This window comes from Panonychus citri, unplaced genomic scaffold (assembly GCF_014898815.1).
Source record: "Panonychus citri isolate SS breed McGregor unplaced genomic scaffold, ASM1489881v1 Contig00138, whole genome shotgun sequence".
NCBI lineage: Eukaryota > Metazoa > Arthropoda > Arachnida > Trombidiformes > Tetranychidae > Panonychus > Panonychus citri.
In genome coordinates, this window is record NW_026515543.1 from 4,983,002 (window position 1) to 4,999,380 (window position 16,379).

At 33.0% G+C, this 16,379-nt stretch overlaps 3 protein-coding genes across 3 annotated transcripts; 2 read left to right on the plus strand and 1 right to left on the minus strand.

Moving 5' to 3' along the window:
- The first annotated feature begins 120 nt into the window (after positions 1-120).
- Positions 121-8,337, plus strand: LOC128392919 (epidermal growth factor receptor-like). The gene is given in 6 exon segments (XM_053353010.1): positions 121-2,609; positions 4,063-4,195; positions 4,638-4,658; positions 4,660-6,959; positions 7,051-7,215; positions 7,302-8,337. Coding segments are annotated over 6 exon segments (4,869 nt in total). The 5' UTR covers positions 121-1,015; the 3' UTR covers positions 7,958-8,337.
- A 1,771-nt stretch (positions 8,338-10,108) lies between these two features.
- LOC128392929 (uncharacterized) lies at positions 10,109-11,614 on the minus strand. The gene is made up of 3 exons (XM_053353022.1): positions 11,469-11,614; positions 11,061-11,279; positions 10,109-10,934 (listed from the first exon to the last, which is right to left on the minus strand). The coding sequence occupies exons 2-3, from the start codon at positions 11,267-11,269 to the stop codon at positions 10,697-10,699; spliced, it is 447 nt and encodes a 148-aa protein (XP_053208997.1). The 5' UTR covers positions 11,270-11,279; positions 11,469-11,614; the 3' UTR covers positions 10,109-10,696.
- A 3,730-nt stretch (positions 11,615-15,344) lies between these two features.
- On the plus strand, positions 15,345-16,209 carry LOC128392930 (twist-related protein-like). Its single transcript, XM_053353023.1, has 2 exons — positions 15,345-15,925; positions 16,020-16,209. Exons 1-2 carry the CDS (start codon positions 15,650-15,652, stop codon positions 16,113-16,115), a joined length of 372 nt encoding a protein of 123 aa, XP_053208998.1. The 5' UTR covers positions 15,345-15,649; the 3' UTR covers positions 16,116-16,209.
- The last annotated feature ends 170 nt before the right edge of the window (positions 16,210-16,379 follow it).

The window sequence follows — 16,379 nt, forward strand, 5'->3', positions numbered from 1 at the left end:
TCTTCTCTGTCGAAAACACAAGTAGACAGAGAAGATAAGTGAGTCTTAGAATTACCTGTTTTTTTGGAAGAGAGAGAGAGAGGGAGAGGTGGGCTTCTTTTTCTGAGAGAGATGTTGTTGGAATGTCGTCTCTCAGAGTAAGTAAGTTGACCGAAGCAAAGAGAGAAACTTAGATAATTTTTCTCTTCTCTTTTCTCTTTGTCCTTCTTTTTTTTCTTCTCTTACTTTTTTCATCTTCTTCTTCTTCTCCATCATCGTCTTCATCATCATCACCACCATCATTATCATTCTCTTTCTCTTCTTTCTTTTCTCTCTCTTTCTTTCTCTTCAACAACAAAATCTTCTGTTCTCCTTTATGTTTTCTCTTTCTTTAGTGTCCATTACTTTTCGGTAACGTTTTTTTTTATTCTTTTTTGGTAAAAACTCATTTTTATATGGTAACAATATTGGAACAATAACAACAACAACAACAATTAATTCTCTTGGTTAATTAATTTGTGATTTGGTGTCTTCTATGTGTCTACTGTTTAATTAACTATAAAAGTAAATGGAATTAATTTTTTGGGTTCTCCATTAACAACTACAACCACCATTAGAGAGCAACAAGTGAACCAACATTTTCAAGCTTTTTTACTCTTCTCATTTTCTATTGGTCTTGGTTTTCTAAATGTGATTTTTGTTCTATTCTTTTTTTTTATTTTGTTTCGCCTTCAAATTGTGCTAATTATTTATTCTATTCTGTTGATTACGCACAGATTAATATGCTGATCTACCTATGGATAAAAACTTTTGTGTTCACTTGATGGTTGATACTTTATATCGACTAATGGATATTGGGTGATCGCTTTCTCCTTAAGTGCTTTGTATGTGCCTTTGCCTGTTGTGCCTTCATATTTGCTTCCATTTTTGTGATAGCTTAATATCTCATCGTCTTTATCATCCCATTTATCACCAAGTTGTCTGTCTCTCTGTCTCTCTCTCTCTTTTTAATATTTGTCTAATTTAACAGGCAAATATGATGACAATATCAAGGAAGATACCTAATTGTTGTACATTATTTTCTGTGTATATTTTTGTAATTATCTTTGTAACTACATTTGATTCCATTTTGAGTCAATCTCTTCTATCATTATCTTCTTCTTCTTCTTCGTCATCCTCATCTTATTCTTCTTATGATCCAACCTCAACATCTTCCACCAAAAAGGGTAAAATATGTATTGGTACAAGTGGACGAATGTCAGTTCCTTCAAATCGTGAACATCATTACCAAAATTTAAGAGATCGGTATACCAATTGTACTTATGTCGATGGTAACCTGGAATTAACTTGGTTGGAAGATGAAAATTTCGATCTTAGCTTTTTAAACGAAATACGAGAGGTGACGGGATACGTTTTGATCAGTCAAGTTCATGTTAAAAAGGTCTCACTGCCCAATTTACAAATCATTCGAGGACGAACTCATTTCAAATTAAATATTCGAGATGAAGAGTTTGCTTTATTGGTTACTCTTTGTAAGATGGAAAATCTTGAATTATCTTCATTGCGAGATATTCTTGCAGGAGATGTTGGTTTCTTTGACAATTATAACCTTTGTCACATAAAGACAATCGATTGGGAAGAAATTCTATCTGAACCAAAAGCGACCACCGTTTACTCTTACAATTTTACCCACCCTGAAAGAGTATGTCCACCATGTCATCCCCTTTGTCCAAGAGGTTGTTGGGGTGAAGGTATTGAAAATTGTCAAAAATTTAGCAAAATCAATTGTTCACCTCAATGTCATCAGGGTCGCTGTTTTGGTCCCAATCCACGGGAATGTTGTCACCTTTTCTGTGCTGGTGGTTGCACCGGACCAAAGCAAAGTGATTGCTTAGCATGTAAAAATTTCTACGACAATGGAGTCTGTAAACAGGAATGTCCACCCATGATGCGCTATAATCCAACCACCTATTCTTGGGAAACCGATCCGGAAGGTAAATACGCTTATGGTGCAACATGTGTCAAAGACTGTCCTGAACATCTACTCAAAGACAATGGAGCTTGTGTCCGTTCCTGTCCAGCCAACAAGAAAGCTCAATCAGGTGAATGTGTCCCCTGTGACGGACCTTGTCCCAAGATTTGTAAAGGTGTTGATGTGATGCTTCATTCTGGTAATATTGACGATTTCCGTGGATGCACCCAAATTGATGGTTCTCTGATTATTTTGGAAAGTTCATTCATCGGATATCAAGAAATTTTTCCCAATCTTACCTTTGGTAAAAATATTCCTCCCATGCATCCGGATAGATTAAATATTTTCCATACTCTCAAGGAAGTTACCGGATTCATTTCCATTCAAGCAAATCATCCAGCATTCACTAACCTCTCATACTTCAAGAATCTTGAAACGATTCAGGGTCGAATCACTTTCGATATGTTTGCCGCTTTACATATAATTAAAACTTCTCTGGTCTCACTTAATCTACGATCGTTGAAGAAGATAAGTTTTGGCTCTGTTGTCATATCGGAGAACAAAGATCTTTGCTTTGCAAACAGCATTGATTGGAAGAAACTTATTAGTTCAGATGCCCAAAAATTCCTGGACGGAAACGGAAAAGATGAAACTTGCCGTAAGTATCTCCTCTCATCTTGTTCGATTTTGTGTCAAATCATTAACTTTTTTACCTTTTTGTTTGTTTATTTGTTTACCTGTGAAGTTTTCATCTACCTTTATTTTCTTAGCTTACTTTTTTTTCCAATGTGCCCTCATATTGGAAAACTTTACTTAGCTGTATGAACGAATAAGGAAAGAGAGAGACAGATGATGACAAAGAAAAAAAAGAAAAACCAGAAGAAGAAGGTGAAGAAAAAGAAGAAGATAAACAAACTGGACAAACCTTTGTTCGTTTTTATTCTTTTCTTTTTGTTCTTTTTCGATGCGTTTTCTTCTTTTTTCTTTTCTTCGCAACCATTTTAACCAAAGTTCGCCTGATTATCACTTCTAATCATCATTAGAAAGACTAAACATTAATTCAGATGTGTGAGTGTTTGTTTATGCAACGACAGTAACACCAAGAGTGAGAGAGAAAAGAACAACAATGTGTCTTTCGAACCTACACCTATTCTACCTTCCCCTTTCTCTCTCTCTCTCTCTCTCTCTTTCTTTTCTTTCTCTCATCATCTTACCTTTTTTGGCTTTTACATTTCAGTATAAACGCTAAGGTTTTCTTTCTCTCTCTCTCTCTCTCTCTCTGCGGTTGTTGAGGCAACTTTTTTAAACGATAAAATTGATCAATTGAGTTGGCGTACAAAATCAGGTTTCTTTTTGTCCTTATTCTTAAAAACATAGTATGAGTTGAGAAGAAGAGAAAAAAGAAATAGAAGATGAAAAAAGAAAAAGTCAACTTTTTTTTCTTTCTACCATCGTCATCATCATCTTCTTCTTGTCTCTCTCTCTCTCTCTCTCTCTCTCTCTCTCTCTCTCTCTCTCTTGCCTTAATTTTACTTTTTTATGTGGTCTCTATTTTCAACGCCCAGAGTTGGACGATTTTTTTAGCTTCAATAGAAATGGTCTTTCCATTAAATAAGAAGGTCTCAAAATGGACTCTGTCTCTGTCCCTCTGTTATCTTCATTATCATTATTCATTTAAATTGTAATTAACTTTCCCTCTGTTTCCAAGTATTGATGGGATTTTTTTACTCTACTACTGTCTGCACTTCTGTGAGAGACTGTATGATATACGATCATCTCTGATCTTTTTCTTAGCGTTTCACTTTCTCTATGAGTGTTTTTTATCCTCATGTTTGAACTAATTTAAGTTACAACTGATTATCATTAACTTGTCCTCCTAATTGTTGTTGACAAAATAACAGATGCACTTATACATCCACACAAATAAACATACAATCAGATGATAATATTGGTTACTCATAATTAAGAAATTTGTTTATATTAATGACTCTTAGTTGATAATATAACTTTTATAATCTGAATCATTTCATTTTAAATTCTGATAATCTTTATTTTCCTCTCTCTCTCTCTACTCTCCCACTCACCCAATTTTCCCTCCACCCACCTTACAGTTGCCAGAAATTTAGTTTGTGACCCTCAATGTGGTAACGATGGATGTTGGGGCAAAGGTCCTGATGAATGTTTATCTTGCCGATCTTATCGTTTACTTGATACTTGTATTGATGGATGCAACTCATCACTTGGGTACGTAACAATTTGATTAATTACTCTCTTAATTTGGTAAACATTGGAAGCGGCAACACCTTAAATCTTGGATTAATACCTTTCCACCTTCTTTACCTAGTTGTGTATTTCTCTCTCTCTCTCTCTCTCTCTCTCTCTCTCTCTCTCTCTCTCTCTCTCTCTCTCTATTTATTTCTCTCTCTTCGTTATCAGTCATCAATGTAATTTCCCACCATCACCGGTTAACAGAATTAATATTCCGGTATCGTTTGTTTGTCATCACTTTTTCAACTTATCACTTTTATTGGTGTTTCTGCTTTTTCCTTGTTTACCTATTTACTCACTGTTTTATTGGCTCATTAATTAATCAGTCGATTATTTCATTCATCATTTATCTTATCTAATTCTCAACTTCCGTTTACCTTTGGAATTTGTTTTTCTATCTCTTATCTTATTTGTATAGTTATTACAATGATGGTGGTCATATGTAAACATTGTCACCCTGAGTGTTTAGGTAAATGTTTTGGTCCTGGAGCTAATAATTGTACTAAATGTCGAAATGTAAACGATGGACCTTATTGTGTGAACCAATGTCCAATCTCAAAGTACAATGATTCCGGTGAATGTAAACCTTGCCATGAAAATTGTGTATCAGGATGTACTGGACCTGCGAATCGACCTGCTTATGGAGGATGTAATTCATGTGAACGAGCGCTTGTTTCAATTGAAGATCCAAATGTAGTTGAAAAATGTCTCAAAGCAGATGAACCTTGTCCTGAAGGATTTTACCATGAATACATTGGCTCCAAAGAGGATGGAGCTCTTAAGCCTTTGACTGGAAAGTCCGTTTGTCGTAAATGTCACCAACGGTGCAAAAACTGTACAGCTTATGGCATTCACAAGTCTGTTTGTGAATGTTTAAGTTACTCTTCCGCTGAACAATGTGAAGATACTTGTCCTCGAGATCATTGGGCTGATGAACCGAATCATGCTTGCTATAAATGTGCTGATGAATGTCAAGGCTGCCATGGACCAACTAACGGCCATTGTTTAGCGTGTCGTAACTATCGAGTCTATTGGAATGATGATCCATCTTCATTCAATTGTACAGCCACATGTCCAGCCGATAAACCATATAAAGTAGTCGCCGTTAACGTTGCCGAAGATCCATATTGCTCGGAGAAAGAAGCTGAACCGCTACTTCCCGTACCAAAAGATTCAAATACTTTCCTAATTTTTGGAGTCATCGCATTGACCGTTTGTTGTCTCGGCTTTTTCCTCGCATTTTTCAGCTACCAAGGCTTACAAAAAGCACGAACTAAGGAAAAGACTATGCAACTAACTATGAGAATGTCCGGCTTTGAAGATAATGAGCCACTTAAACTGACCAATGTCCGACCCAATTTGGCTAAGCTACGCATCGTTAAGGAAGCCGAGCTTCGTAAGGGTAACGTACTTGGTTGTGGTGCTTTTGGTATGGTTCACAAAGGAGTCTGGGTTCCAGAAAATGAGAATGTCAAGATTCCGGTTGCTATTAAAATCCTTCGGGAAGGAACAGCTCCGGATACAAATAAAGAGTTTCTCGAAGAGGCTTATATTATGGCTTCTGTTGATCATCCCAATTTACTTAAATTACTCGCCGTCTGTATGACCTCGCAACTTATGCTAGTAACCCAATTAATGCCTTTAGGGTGTCTCCTTGATTATGTTAAACAGCACAAGGACAAAATTGGTTCCAAACCTTTACTCAATTGGTGTACCCAAATAGCAAGAGGAATGGCCTACCTTGAGGAGAAACGAATGGTCCATCGTGATTTAGCCTTGAGAAACGTTTTACTTCAAACACCAGGGTGTGTTAAGATTACCGACTTTGGCTTGGCTAAATTGTTGGACATTAACAAAGAGGAATATATTGCCGAAGGAGGAAAAATGCCAATAAAGTGGTTAGCCCTTGAATGTATTCACCATCGCATCTTTACACACAAAAGCGATGTCTGGGCGTTTGGTATAACCGTTTGGGAATTATTAACTTACGGTGGACGCCCATATGAGGGTGTTAACGCCCGAGATGTACCTTCAATTTTAGATAAAGGTGAACGTCTCCCTCAGCCCGCTATTTGTACGATTGATGTTTACATGATTATGATTAAATGTTGGATGTTGGATGCTGAGTCTCGACCATCGTTCAAAGAGTTGGCCATGGAATTCGCAAAAATGGCTGGTGATCCAGGACGATATTTGGTCATTCCAGGCGACAAGTTCATGAGATTACCAAGTTATACACCTCAAGATGAGAAAGAACTTATAATTAAACTATCGAAAGCCATTGAAGGACCTGAAGTGATAATGGACGCAGAAGAGTATCTACAACCAAGTCGATCAGAACATGATGGTAATAGTGAAACACCACCGCCTCCAACACCGATTAAAAAATTTATGGAAGATCGAGGGTTTGAAGGTGACCCATTGGGAATGATGTTACCCTCAGCTCAGTCAATGATGAGTGGATTAGTTGGTAATCATCATTCATTTTATTCAAACAATTATCCTCATCACCTTCACGCTCACACCGGATCAATTGGAGGTGTTACCAATGTTACCACTGCCAGTTTCCTCGACGACACCGTTGACTCATGTAAAACCCGAGCCAGTTCGGTTATGTTGAACGGGGGAACCCTTCGAGGTATCGAACCTTTATATCCACTCACCTCAACAATGCATCGTAGAGACAGTAGCCTCATTTCTAGTCGATTCTCAGCTGATCCTGTCAAAATGCATCAAAATGGTACGTAAATGATTAAACGATCAACTAAATTGCGAAAATATTTTCATTATAATTTTGAAATTTTATTAATTTGTTATTTTCTTTCATCTAGAATTTGAAAGTATAGATAATTTTATGCCCGATGGAAGTAACTTCGGTAAAACTTGCGACATCCCGACCAGTCTTCCCGTTGACGAGGAAGATTATTTAATGCCTTCACCCGGACTTCGTAATTCACAAAACTATGTCGATTTAATTGGTGATGCAAAACTTTCAGGTAAATTAAATTTCTACCAAACATTAATGGCCTTTTAATATGCTTATGTTTTACTAATTGTCTTCTTTAAATTTGTTCAATTACAGAAATGGGAACTTTGAAAGCTAAAGATCTCAAACAATTTTGCAATGTACCTGATTTTGTACCTGTTGATGGTCACAGTCGATTTGGTGTTGATAATCTTGAATATTATCGAATGAGCCAGAATCTTGATTACATTAACACAAGACCATGTAATATAACTGCCTATGGTATTGGTACCAACGGCGGTGGGTCTATGGTTCAACCTTTGTCAACAACTTCAAATATTGTACCAACAAATGTTGGTGGGGTTGTTACAACTGGTGGTGGTGGTCAGATTAATACAATGGGATCATTACAACTTCCACCAACACCAACATCAATCAATGGTGGAGTTGTTACCGGTAATGGTGTTGCAACAGTGGGTTCGGGTAGTATAGTTACCGTTCCTAATCCTGGTCCAGGTAGACCAACTAGTGTGGTTCCAGCGTTGACCCTGAATGGGACAATTTCATCCGGTGGTCAACAAGCACCGTCAACACCAGGACCTCAATCACCAATGACCCCTGGGCCACAAGTTATTCACATAGTCAGTCGTAAATTACATTCTAGTGACGAGGAAAACTCAGATGATCACGAATATTACAACGACAGTTATTACGATAGTTCAACTCGTGAATTACAGCCTCTTAATCAACGACGAAATGAGACAACAGTATAATTAACAGATTCACCTTGAAATCTGTAAAAATATATTTTATTTAAATTTGATTGTTAAATATTTTTGTAAATATAACAACACTAATCACTTCAAAATAACCACAAATAGAATTGGCAAAGATAATCAATTGGGCCAACTATTTGTTAAATTTTTTTCCCTCTTGATTTAAAATTTAACCAGACACACAAATCTTAATTGTTTGGTAATCATCATCACCATCCAATCAGTTGCTATTAAATAACAACAAAAACTCATCTCAAATTTTAATCAATCAGATGGATAAAAAACACACAAAGTCTAAAATACTGTTGTACATTTTTAATTGTATCAATAATTGTAATTGTATTTTTTTTTAATCAACCTTATATTGTGAAAATCAATCATCTTTCCAGTCAAATTGTCTTCATCACAATTAACCTCTCCCACCCAATCATCTTTACTTATGTCCAACGATCATGGACATTGATTAGTGAATTCACTTCGTGGCTTAAATTGAAACAATTCGTTCAAGTGTTTCCCGCTCTAATCATGAAGCTCAATCATCACCTGATAATTACCTGACATTGGATTGTATTAATTTGCTATTTTGTGTCACAAATTTGGATTAATTAAGAATTTATCTTAATAATTGCGTAGCAACAATTGACTCACCAAAACATGATGACCCGAATTAATGACAACCAACAAAAACAATATTGACTTTTCTCTCCATTGAATGTGCCATAACTTTTTTTTACTCCTAATTGTTTCATTAATTGCATCGATTAATTTGATTTTGCCAAATCACTACCACTTCCAATATTATCCTCGGTGCAACGGTCATCAAAATGTGATCATTTTCAAATATTACAACAATTAGTTTTGAACATTGTCTCTCTTATGACTTGTGTTTAATCATCTTAATTTCGTGTTAATTGTTAATTAACATCGAAAAACTTATCTCTTGATTATCACCTTAATTGCTACTACTTTTACACCATCGGTCTTTATCCATCATCACCCTACACGATATCCTGTGATCTTTTACCAACAATCAGCGATCAACCAACGATAATTTAGCTTAATCCAAGTTAATTAAGGTCCAATTAAAATCACCGACAATTAACTAACAATCCACAATCATTGACAATGAAGTAAACAATTTCCATCTCCATTTGAATATAAAATTGTAATATTTTTTTACAATCACAAATTATTTTGTACTTTCTGTAATTACAATTGTGCTTTTTAATCACAATCAGTTTAATCATCAAAGAAAACTATTATTTATATCAATACAAATTGACAACAAAATTTCATGATGATTAACAATTAATGTCACTACAATGTAAAAAAACAACAACTTTGTCAAATTGAACAATTAAAATTGATTGAAAAAAAAACTAATCTAATCCTAATCACTAACAGGCGATTATATTTAATCAACTAATCCAAATCTTAACCATGTGGTCAACATAATTGGTTTGAGACAAAATGACCGACAATTAGTTGATTGTAACTCTTTCCATTGAGGTTGCGACTAATCAACATGACTTTTTAACCAGTTAATCCAGACACAATTAAGCTAATTAAATTTACGACTCTCCCGCCTTTTCAATGAGCAATTTATGTTAATCAAATTGATTAACTTTCACTTTTACCGTCACATTGTTAATCCAATTTAATGGTAAATTGTATTAATCAAATCTCCGTAATAATAATTATTACAATCAAGATAATAATCTGAATGTTATTTTTTGATTTACTCTCAATTTGTTGTATATCTCAAGTTAATTGTAATTAGTTAACAAACAACAAAGTAAAAGCAAAAACAAAATCGTATTGAAAGATAAATTAAAAAAGATGGGAAAATGTTAGTGAATCAAGTTAATTGTTGATGAGCTATTTTCATATTTAGGTTGTTATTATAAAGTTAATTGCTACTGATAACAGTTGATGATAGTTAGTAAATTGTTTCGATTTGCATTTAAATCTGTCTTAGGATATTAACGGGAACCGGTTTAAAATGTAATTCGTTAATCATTTGAAACTTTTCTGATTTAATCAGAGTTGTTTTTGTTTCCCGATTATCTTAATCATGAGCTATTTTGGTTTTTGATTAACATTCTGATCAACTTAATCATTAATAATAAACAAACACTCAGGTTGATATTAGATTTGTAAATATTATATTATTAATAAAATTATTATAATATTATGATGAAAAAGTTATGGCAAAAAAGGAGTTGATGTGTTGGTGTGTGGATGATGAGGATGATGATGACGGAGGAAGAGGAAGACTGAACAACATATAAAGGGGACAGACGGTGGGTGACAGAGGACAAAATTAAGAAATTTCTCAACAATTAAGATTAGCGATTGATTAACAATTAACTGTTTTTCCAGCAAGGAGATTTATAGTTAAGGTGATAAACGAAATGAAAGTTGGATAAACTTTTCATTTCGTTTGTATTAACTTGAATACCTTGACAGTTGATTGATAACAATTAGCATCTAATCAAATTTGATGATAGTTTTTCTTTTACACAATTACCGTACGGGACAAATATGATACAATGGAAGATGATGAAGAAGATGATAGGAAAGTGAAAGAGAGAGAGAGAGAGAGTGGAAGTCAATCATCATTGGGAGTTTGGTGATGCGTGTTGATGAAGTTGTGTTTGTGTGTGTTTGTTGATTGTGGATGTGAGTGTGATTAGTTGATGTTAATGATGGCTAATTGTTTGTTTGTGGATTAATTTACCATCCTGAAGAAGCACCATAACCACCAGCGGCAGCTGAATAATCATCACCACCATAAGAAGCGGCTCCAGCTCCATATGAGGCACCAGATGAGTATGAAGAAGCGGCGGCTCCCCAATTATCTCCTCCCCATGATGGTTCCCATGATGAAACAGTGGGCCATGAAGGTGCGGGCCAAGATGGTGCGGGCCATGATTGTTTTGGCCATGATTTAGCTTCCAATTCAAGAGGTAAACTAATTGTAAGATGAAAGAGATGAAAAGCTCAATGAATATAACGAGTTCGAAAGATTCAAAGAAAGTTCATATTTCATTTGGAACTTTGAATTTTAGAGTTCAATTAAAGGTTTAAATCAACTTACGGAATGGGGATTGGGACAGGTAAGACTCCGAACTTCTTTTTCTTTGAGTGTTTCAAGAGAAGGGCCAAAGCAGCGAGTTTCTTGATCTTGAGGAGTTTTCGTCGACTTCCTTCAACTTGTGTAACGTAATAGTTAACAAGAACCAATTGGAGTACAACTAGAACTAAGAAAGCGAGCGATAAGCCCGTTTTACGACTGGAAAGAGACATAATTTAGATCCTTGAAGAAGTAAAAAGAGAAAAAGAGAAAAAAAAATTAATCACAATTAAGAGAAAAACACTGATTAATCCATGAGTTTGTTTCCAATTATCTTATTATAAGTTAAGCTGATTGTTGACTGACGATCAATTTTCGGCGGTTACTTAGCATTGGAAATTGTTAGAAAGAGTTAAAATAATTAAAATTTACCTTTTTCTTATTAGTTGATTAGGTAAATTAAATTAACTTATTTGTTTTCTGATGAGATGTTATTAGTTGAACTGTAATCAAATGAATGAATTTCTGATTCAACTTGTGCTTCCTTTTTATATTCATCATCATCTTCTCAGTCTTTTCCTGACCAACATGTTATTCAGAGTAAGAATATATGGTCATCATCTTACTTTACTTTCGATATTATTTTCTTCTTTCTTTTCTTCTCTTTCTTTAGATAAATTCTCTTTCTAAATCTCACCTTACTTACTTACTTTCTACCTTTCTTATCTGTTTCATTTCTCTCCACCTTTCACCTCATTTTTCTGACCAATTAACGGGTGACGCTATTTAGAGATGGACCAAGGAACCACCACCATTAACATTATCATCATCAGCATTCAAGAAGGAAGAAAGAGAGAAAGAGAGAGAGAGAGAGAGAGATGATGATGATGAAGATGAAAGAGAAAGCAAAAGTCCGGTTGATTTGTTACAATGAGGAAATGAGTTCTAACTACGAAATATTATTGCTGCAGGCGATTCAGAAGCAGGAGTCAGGTAATAATACGTTAAAGCGAGTAATCTAGATCACTGAGAAAGAGGCTGATCAATCTTCCGGCGATCTTCTGATCATCATCATCATAATCATGAGAGAGAGAAAATCGAGATTAACATCATCATCTTACCCTGTAAACATTTAAGTTTCAATTTCGCTTTCGTCTAAACATGAGATATTATTTTCTTCAAACTTTCTCTTTCTTTCTCTCTTTCTTTTCTCTATCTACCTTCAATTCTTCATCTTCATCTCCTCCATCTTCTTCACCTTCATCATCATTATCTTCTAATTAAGATTGTTACCTATCATCATCATTAATTCCCACTATTAATTCTAATTACAAGAATCAATTGCCCAGAAGTCTTTTATTTTCACCTTTTCTTCCCAATTTTTTGGCCTCCATTTTTATTTCATCATAAACATAATCATAATTAACATTTAGCTCTCTCTCTCTCTCTCTCTCTCTCTCTCTCTCTCTCTCTCTCTCTCTCTCTCTCTAATCTTCCTTCCTTCCGTCCTGATCATCATCAACAACCATTAGTCTGACCGCTTAGAAAGTAATATAACTGAAAAACCCAAAATATGGGAAGAAAAGTTTTCTTTCGAACTGTAAAAAAACTATTATTTTCTGTTCTAGTTTTATGATCATTATCATTAACATCAGCATCTCTCTCTCATCTTTCTTCTGGATAATCTTGGCCTTAACACACCCTCCTACAAACTGACCACTACAACATGATGATGATCATAATTTGAACATTTTAATTGTCCTGATTTAATCTGATTCACGAAAATTTTACAATATCTTAATACATTTTATGATATTTTGTATTCTAAATTTTTAGATCGGTCAACAAATGGAAGTGGCCTTTGAAAAGTATAACGAAAACAACGTCCACGCTGAGAAGACCAGGAAAAAGATCGGGAAAGAAACTTTTTCACGTTCAACGAAATTAAAACTAATCGGAAATGTGGTCCAGTTAATCAACTACAAATGATCAACATTAATTTCTTACTAAAAGTCACAATTATCAAATCAAAATTCACACACAATTTAATGTCAAATTGTTAAACAATCAAAGACAAAAACATTTCCTAAATTGTGAAAATTTGACTGAAATTTTAGCTGAAAACATTAATTTCTTATCATGATAACAATCAAAAAGCCAATACAATCAACAATTAAATTTGAAATTACTTTAAAACTAATCAAATTCAACACAATTCAATTCACATTGAATCAATTTATTAAATTCAACAATCAGATTAAAACAAATGCTCAGCAAACTAATCAACGGATTAATTAGTTATTAATATTTGGATGATACAAATTGAAAAGGAAACAATTTATCATCCACCTGATCATCATCATCATATAACCTCAATTAATATTATAATTTAGTTAAATCAAATGGTAACAATTTAATGTTAACCTAAATTTGACTTGATCTTTGCCTGAAAACAAAAACAAATCAAGTGATGATGATGATCAACATTCAGATGATGAAGATAAAAAGATGATGAAATTAAGTGAATATCCTCTCATACATCATTATCATCATGGTTACTCTTACTTTCCATCATCATGTTCATCTTTAATTGTAAAAAAGAAAATCAAATTACGATAAATATACAAGATGATTAAGAGAAAGTGATTCTATTTTTTCATCATTTTCAACTTTCAAACTTTTATCTCCATCTTTAAATATTAATATTAAAACCGTTTTATCATCATCATCATCATCCCAATAACTGTAACTCAATTTAAATCATTCATCTAATGATTAAATCAGAAAAAAATTAACTTTTCTCATTGAAAAAGTTAATTTGTCCTCGTAATCATAATGATAATAATTATCTCATCTTATTATTTTCATTTCCATTATATTATTAGTATATTATTTTTCCCGTTGATTTGTAATAGATTAACATTATTATTAGTTAGTTAGTTAACCCTAATAATTAAAATGAACAATTTATTAGAAATTAATTGATAGTTTTAAGACATTTTGATCATTTCCTTTTTTCAGATCAACAATCAAATGTTTGTCTCTAAAACAATCAATCAATTGGTAATGATTACAATCAAAAATTGAAATTATTTGGGAAAACAAGAAACAAATCAATTTACAATTTAGATGATTTCATTTAATCAATCAAATGGTAAATCGTAAAAACAATTTTCACAATTGACAATCAACTAACTATTACAAATAATAATGGTTAACCATAATTGTTTATTTACAATTAACTTGATCTTCAATCAACCAAATTTTATGTAATAATAACACATTAAGATTAGTTGATTGTATATAAAGTGTTCACAATTAAATATGATGAAATTAATACTTTAAATTGTTATAATCATTTAATAATCTTTAACATTGATTTTGATTGTTGTTGATCATATTTGATTGAGGTTTGATTGTTTAATTAGTTTGGTTAATCAATTTGTTTTTTTTTAATACCAAAAATAAACTTCAAGTTAATTAATGAAAATTTCATTATCTCTAATAAAAGGAATCATTTAAATTGTAAATTTAAACTTTAATAACATTCGTGATGATCAACAATCAACAAATTAAATTGGAAAACAATTTAAAAGGTTAATAACAATTAGAAGCGACAAAAGTTAAATGGTTATAATTAGATTATTATTTACTAAGAAAATGAAGTAATTTAATTAAAGTTAATTTGGTTATTTCGTTTGATCGGTTTTTCCTTTAGACTTGAAACTTTTTTTTTTACTTTAAATCCAAAGGATTAACACTAATCCAGCAAAGTGATTTAGAAATGTTGAAAAGTTAATTGTGCCGAATGTGCGATGCAAGTAAATTATTAGGAAGAGGATTTAAATTGTTCACAGGGATATTTAGAAGATGGGGAATTAACCATTGATTAACAGTGAACAATTAAATTCATCAATATGGTTAACATGGGATTGAGAAGAAGAGGAAAAAAATAAAGATAAAAACAAGAAAAGTTTTTGCGACTTGAGGTCGAAGATGAGGGAGAAAAGGTTGATGATTAAGTCCATGATAAAAAGTGAAGAGAAAGATGTCAAGGAAGATAAAAATGACGATGAAGATGATGAAGATGATGATGATGATGATGAATTTCTAGGAGGCCAGAAAAAGCTACGAGCGGAAGTTTAAATTTTAAGAGTAAAGGCCAAAGGGAAAGGAGGGAATTGGAGTGGGAGTCATTTTACATATGAAAAGGACGAAGAAAAATTTTACGACCTCTGGTCCGTTTCAAAGACTATTTAAACAATTCTCTTTCTTTCTTCATCTTTATCTTCATCATCTTCTTCATCATCTTCTTTTGACATCTTCTTCCTCTTTCAATTTCTCTCTCTGTCTATCTTCATCTTCATCCATAGACTTAATTTTAGTCCATTTTTAACCATTGATTTCATTTCTCTTTGTGTCTCGAACTTTTTTATTTTCCTTTTTTAATTTTCCCTTTTTTCTTCATCTTTGCCATTTAATTGTTGACAATTTACATCTACAATTGGATTTATCACAGTTTCTATTCACTTGTTTTGTAGGTGATTGTTTTTTTCTTACTATTAATTGTTGTTGTTTTTGTTGTTGTTTTCTACAACTTTGTTTCAATTTAAATGCTTTCAATGCATAACCATAATCATCATAATCATCATCATCATCATATTGGACATTCTCATAATCATAATCAACATAAACATCATCCTTATAGTTTTAATTCATCGAATGTCCATCAAAGGATTCTGGCCAATGTCCGAGAACGAAAACGAACTCAATCTTTAAATGAAGGCTTTGATCTACTTCGAGCTATTATACCAACTTTACCTTCCGATAAACTGTCCAAAATCGCTACACTTCGATTGGCTTGTAGATATATTAGATTTCTAGTTGAGGTAAGTGATTAGAACTTTTTTTTGTTTTCTTTCGAAATTTTTAAATTGGTTTTCTTTTTCTAACTTTTTTTCCCTTCTTTTTTCATTGTTTTAGATATTAGAGCAAAAAGATGACCTTCCCCTTGATGTCCAGTCATTGTACAGATTATTTACCATTTGGAGACTCGAAGAGGAAGTTGACAAAAGATAATTGTGTAATTTACTAATTGTAATCAACTATTTATTTTCAGTGATAAATTTTTCTAACTGTCACTTTACCAAATAAAAACTATCAAAGATTAAATTGAAAGTAATTTTTGATGATTTTTGAGTTTCTTTAAAATTCTATATGATTATGATTAATTTCTTAAAGAATTACAAAAGAAATTTAAGAAAGGATTGAATATATTTGTTTATTTTTATAAGTATAATAAGTTAATTGTTATAATATTTTTCTTGTTGAAATTGGAAAATG